Source organism: Pyxicephalus adspersus, chromosome 1, assembly GCF_032062135.1.
Source record: "Pyxicephalus adspersus chromosome 1, UCB_Pads_2.0, whole genome shotgun sequence".
Classification (NCBI taxonomy): Eukaryota; Metazoa; Chordata; class Amphibia; order Anura; family Pyxicephalidae; genus Pyxicephalus; species Pyxicephalus adspersus.
The window spans coordinates 19064714-19071378 of NC_092858.1; the positions used below are offsets into that span (position 1 = coordinate 19064714).

The window sequence follows — 6665 nt, forward strand, 5'->3', positions numbered from 1 at the left end:
CTTGGTCCTTTAACTCTCTACTATGTTGGGATGTCACTTCTGGCAATAAACGGTTTCCATCCAAGCTTTCTAGGTCACTGTGCCATTAGCTGTGATTTAATTGGCATGAAGAGTTGAGTTTGCAACATTAAATATACGCTGCAGCTTTCAAACTACTGCTAGTCTATAATGAAGCAGAATCTCTTCCTTCATTATCCACCCCTTATCTCTCATCATTTCCTCACTCTGCAAAGACAAAAGAGGGTCTGTCAGTGTCGTCCCCACTCTTTACGTATTCTGCCAACCTTTGATGGCAACTCACACACCCACCATTTCTCTATTTTTTTATTTCTATATCTATAGGCTGCCTGGGTACAAATACAAAGTAGTGCTCCTGTAATACCAAATCCAGAGACGGCTTAATGGCATTGTATTTCATTACACAGTTTTATCATGTACACAATCTCTATGTACTGAAATGTCATAACACTGGGAATTATGTAACGCAAAGTAAGGCTAGTTGTGTGGTGCAGTACAGAAACAGCGTTCACCAACAATAATAATAACAATAATAATAACAATATATATACACTCTACATACATATACAAGTCTATTCTCACTTTGCATAGCAATACTGCTATATATATCAATAGTAATGATAAAAGATGGATCGCTCTTTAAGCAAAAAAGCTGCAAATTGTTGCAACAAATGACTTACAATCTTATATAGGGCTAGTGTTACTATGGCAATGAAGGTTCCTGTGCTGCCAACATAATTCCATGAGTGTGTAGCCTTCCTTCTCAATAAAGGATAATGCTGTTACATGTGTGTGTATGTGCGTAGACTGTATGTGACATGTGTGCTGGTACAATGACATAACCCAAGCAGGTATACAGAACATACTATGGGCTATGCCCATGCCTGGCACCTGCCCCTGGATGCCACTAATGATCAGTCTAATGACAGGCCAGCTAAGTGTCACTCATCTACTCCAAATGCCATTCATTGGAGGACCAGTTATCCTCACTTCTTGCAAAGGAATCTCCATCACCAAGTGCCAAGGAAGAGCAGCCCAGATCACCCCTACCCATCGCCCACCATGCCCAGAGCAAAGTGCATGCAAGTCCCATTTAATTACCGTGGGAGAAGTCAGCTTCCTTATGCTCTCCCCCAAGGAGTCCAGGTTGACCCTTCTTCTCCTGGTGGCCCTCCTGGGACCAAGCACTGGGGCTGGCTGCTGGTCCTGGGACCCGGTGGGGCTTTTGCTGCCATTCCAGCACATCCGAGCCAAGGGGCATTCTGGCTCTTCCTCCGGGCTGGTCTCAAGATAATCAGATCCCAGCGAGCTGAACGATTCGGATGAGATCTTCCTCCTGGACATGCTGAAGCTTGGCCAAACACCATCAGCTGGATGCTGCGCTATGCCAGGCAGGAGGTGGGCATGCTGAGCCACTAAAGCAATGTCCAGAGCTGCATTTATATATATAGCGCTCCTGTGACAGCCCGGATCTGCCTCCTAACACCCCCCGTGCTATTGTCTGCCTATCCTGCTCGGATGGCTGCTGTCTCTTCCCCAGCAGATGGACTTATGTCTTCTCTGCCTTCTCTATCTCTGCCTTCCCTGCCTGATCCTGCTGCTGCATTTCTCACATCATCACGTGTCCTCTAATGCCACCAGCAGCACTCACTTTAGGGGGACTTGGAGGAAGCCCCTCATCCAAACCCAGGGGGAAGATGTCATATGTTACATGGGAGTGGCAATCATTTTCCTATTGTAGCGTTATTTCCCTTTTATTATTTTACCTTTTTTTAACAGTTTTTATGCTGCTAATACAATTTCTGTTCTATAGTGCCAAAGCAAGACTACCCAACTCCCTCTTTTCTGTAACATTGAGAGGTGTTCTGGTGTCCCAGACAATATGAACAGGTAACTCAGCAGTGCTTGGATGGGGGGGGGGGTATTTATTTTCCTTTTTCTTTGTTTTTTCGCTGTTATTTTCCAATTTGGTAATCCTGCTGGTAACACCATTTCTATATAGTGCTATAGTGCACTATATAGTGCTATTTCTATATAGTGTTATAGTGCCAAATCTACACAACTCCCCTTTTTTGTAACATTTTCTTATTTTAGAGTAATTTCCCTTTGATTATTTTACCTTTTTACTAGCTTTTTTTTACTGCTAATACAATTTCTGTTCTATAGTGACAAATCAAGACTACCCAACTCCCCCTTTTCTGTAACATTGAAAAGAGGTGTTCTGGTGTTCCCGAGAAAAGAGGGTAAAAAACTTCCCCCAGAGTGCCGTCATGATACCAGAACATGACCACTTTCCCACCGAAGGTCTGAGCCTGTGATGGGAGCCTGCAATTCCATACAGGAGACATGGTCTGCGGCTCTAGCCAATGCACCCCCCTCCCCCCCGGCTGGGTCGTTCCCCTGATCACGCGGGGGGATGGACCGACCACAGCCGCAGACCACAAAAGAATCCATTGCAAAACAAAGCTCATTTACGAAAAAAGTGAGGACACGGTGTTCCAACCCGTGCCTGTCCCACAACACCCCTGGTTCTGGTGTCCCAGAGAATATGGTCAGGTAGCTCACCAGTGCTTAGATGAGGGTGGTATTTATTTTTATTTTTATTTTGTTTTTTTTTCGCTTTTATTTTCCAAACTGGTAATCCTCCATTCCATCCAATCTGGTAATAAACTCCATTTATGAGTTATGGTGCCAAAACAGGACTACATAACTCCCATTTTTTGTAACATTGAGGAGGGGTGTTCTGTTCCAGAGAATATGAACAGGTAGCTCACCAGTGCCTGGAATGGGGTGGTATTTTTCTTTCCTTTTTTAGATTTTTTTGCTAAGCTGGTGATCCTGCTGATAACAACATTGATGTCCTATGGTGCCAAAACAGAACAACACAACTCCCCTGTTCTTTTAACATTTAAGAATGGTGTTTTATAGCCACATAAATCTATAGGGACATTGTAGGTCACTAGTCCTTAAAAAGGGGTGGTATTTCTTTTTTATTTTTATTTTTTCACCTTTATTTTCAAATCTGGTGATTCTGCTGATAACACATTTATGTCCTACGGTGCCACTTTTTTAACATTCTGGAGGGGTGTTCTTGGTCTCTATTTATAAAACAAAGAATCTAATATTGCCTCAAATATTCCTTGGTATTGCCATAGCTAAGTATTGGATAGCTAGGAACCTTGCATCCGGGATGGTGGCATTTATTCTTCTTTCAACGGTTTTTCGTCTTTTTTTGTAAAGTGGTAAGCCTGTTGGTAACACCAATTTCATTGTTGCCCTATGTTGCCTAAACAGACTACTAACTCCTCTATCCTTCCTAACATTAGGGGTTTTGCTTTAGTTTGCCAGAGGTAAATAAGTACATTGTAGTTGACCAGCCCTTAGATGTGGGGTAGCATTGCTTCTCTTCCCCCCCTCCCCTTTCTTTTTTAACTTAGTGGTGTTGCAGGTAACAATATTTCCACCCTATGGTGTTATCAGAGGACTTAAGAACTTCCCTGTTCTTTGTATAATTGAGGAGAGGTGTCCAGGAGTCCCAGAGATAGCTAGAAACATTGCAAATGATCTGTCCTTAGATGGGGGTGTCCATCATTGTGACCTTTTTATAGTCTGGTATCAGCAACATGATTTCTGTCCTGTGGTGCTAACACATGACTATGAAACTTCCCTGTGCTCGGTAACATTCAGTGGAGGTATTGTTAGTTTTCAGAAATAGATAAGAACATTGCAGCTGACAAGTCATTAGATAGGATGGTGGCATTTATTGGCCCCTTTCGTAACCTGGTGATCTTCTCAGTAACATGATTTCTGTTTTGTGGTGCCAACGTGTGGTGCCAACACAGGACTTCTGAACTTCCCAGTTCTTTGAGAGGAAGTATTCTGAAGTTCCAGAGATAGATAGAAACATTTCAACTGACCAGTCCTTAGGTGGGATAGTTGTGTTTATTTATTCTTTTTAGGGTATTTGCCATGTTTTATAACTTGGTGATCTTGTTGGTAACACCATGTATGTCCTATTGTGCCAACACAGGACTACCAACTCCCCTCTTCTTGGTAAAACTAAGGTAACTTTTTTTGGTGTTCCAGAAATAATTAGAAATATTGCAGTTGACCTGTTCTTAGATGTTGGGTGGCATTTCTTTACCTTTTTTAGTTTTTTGTATTTCCTTATCCTGTTAGTAACATTATTTCCAATCTTTGTTGCCAACACAGGACTACACAATTACATTCTTCTTGATAGCGTCAGCACTCAATTCTATGATGTCTGGAGTTAACAATTATACACTGACCTCAACCATTCAACTCGTTACATGATCATTGCTAGCTCATTTTGACCAAACCTCCTTGTTACATTATATTATGAAAAAACTTGCAATTGGTAATATGAGAATATATTTTGTATATTACCAGTTGCTTATTTTCCCATGACCCGTCCGGGCATAACAGCCATAACTTTCTTCTTATCAGGTTACTCCCACCTTAACCGAATGTGTAAGGAGGACATACGATGATCAGAAGGGCACAGACTAGACAAATCCACCTGTACATCCACAACACATGTATTCAGTATTCCATGTTTTCGTATTTGACTTGCTAAAAAGAATAACTCTTAGGTGGCTCTCCAGAGGAATAATAAGAAAGCCTCCCCCTTCTTGCTACAACCGCCGAGAGGTGTCCTATAGTACCAGCGATAGCTAGAAACATTGCATTTTTAAATGGGGTAGTATTTTTTTTTTTTTACTCTTTTTACTTGCTGAACCTTGTTGCCAAAATATATTTCTGACCTATTGTGAAAAAAAAGAATTATTGAACTTCCCACTTCTTGGTAATATTACAAGGAATTGTTCTGGAGTCCCAAAAATAGCTAAGAACATTGCAGCTTGTAGGTCTTTAGATGGGGGTAGCATTTATTTTCCTTTTTAGGGTAATTTTCCCTATTTTATCTTTTGGTGTCAACACAAGAGTTTGTTAATATTGAGGGGAGATGTTCTGGTATCCAAGAAAGCGTTAGGAGCAATGCAGATGGCCAGTCCTTAGATGGGGTGGTGGTATTCATTTTCCTTTTTTAGGATTTTTTATTCTTTTTGTTTGGTAACCTATTGATCTTACTGGTAACAGAATTTTTGTTTTAAAGTGACTATATTTATTTGCTGTCCTGGCTCTACGGGAGCGCAGTATTGTCATCCTAAGGACCTTTATATATCAACCTAGTGATTCTGCCAGGAACACGATTTTTGTTGTGACAACACTTCTTGTGTTGAACACTCCATGTATTGTATATATGAAGGAGCTGCATTGTCACCTTTAGACAGGACTACAAAACTCCTCATTTCTTTGCAACATTAAGGGAAGGTGTTCTTTAGTCCCTGAGATAACTAGCAGCTTTGCAGATTACTGTCCCTAAGATGGATGTTGCCATTCGTTTTCCTTTTTTTTTTGGGTGATTTGTGTTCCAGGGTCACAATTTAATCACTATAAAGAATTTATAGGGGAGTGTTGTCATCCTAAGGACTACAAAACTTTTTTGTAACATGGAAGGGAGGTTTTTTTGGAGTCACTAGAATCATTGCAGCTGACCAGTCCCTAGATTTGAGGGGGTGCATGCTTTGCCTTTTTAGGCTTTTTTTACTTTTATTTTTTTGACATAAAAATCTTTCCAGCAGCACAATTTCTGCTCTACAGTTACCTCTTACTCTCTGTATTGTACCTATGAGGGAGCAGTGTCATATTTACAACTATGGAATTCTCTCCTTTTTTGTAACATCGTAGATAGGTGTTTTGGAGTCCCAGGGATAGCTGGGATCAATGTTATCTGATAACACTGTTCAAAGTCAAAAAACTGTGTTAAGACTACATAACACCTCCTCTCCTCTTCTTCGCAACATAGAGAAGGATGTTCATTTGTCAACAATAGTTAAATAGGCCGGATTGATAACATAGTTTATTGCATCGGAGAATGAAGGTTCAGGAAGTGCAAAGTGCACCAAATTTATGGCAAAATTAAATAATATTTTGCAATTCAGTGATTTATAACAAAACTGTTTCAGTGGTGTATTTAACAGAAATAAAGGAAAACAAGTTAATTGTTAAGGCTTACATACTGTACGCTTTACAGTGGCCATACACATAGGGATTTGTGATTTATTTACATAGGCATCAAGCAACAAGCATCAATGACTGAGAATATTGAACAATGTAACACACACGGTGTTGTTCTGCACTTTACAATCGACTGAAAATGTAATCTATCAATTTTAACTGTCTGTAAAGAATGATCACTTAATCAATGTGAATTACAATCTGTTCTACCAATATGGAGCAGGTTGTTGTTCAATCAGAAGCCGATGACACCATTTCTCATCAGCCAATCACCTGGATCAGAACCTTACTATGTCAAACATATGGAGCATGTTTGGTTTTGGTAAATTCATTTATTTTAATGATACTGAATGATTGATTGTGTGGTTTTAATGATACATAGGTGTCCAACTATAAGAAAAGGTAAGTACTGTGTACCGAAGAAATCCTCCTTGTGCTGTGCATGACGGCACACAACAGAGAGTGGCTGCTGGTGACTTATGGGTAATACTTATATACAACCTTCACATTCCTTCACCACAGGTGATAATACCTGACAATGGGATTTA

General features: G+C 40.4%; 1 protein-coding gene across 1 annotated transcript in view; it reads right to left on the reverse strand.

Annotated features, from left to right (window-relative positions):
* GUCY1A2 (guanylate cyclase 1 soluble subunit alpha 2) overlaps positions 1–1631 on the reverse strand; it is a 126965-nt gene extending 125334 nt beyond the window's left edge. Inside the window, exon 1 of the mRNA XM_072403147.1 lies at positions 1120–1631. Coding sequence (XP_072259248.1) covers positions 1120–1362 — 243 coding nt within the window. The 5' untranslated portion in view covers positions 1363–1631. The remainder of the gene's footprint in view (positions 1–1119) is intronic.
* Between the last annotated feature and the right edge of the window lie 5034 nt (positions 1632–6665).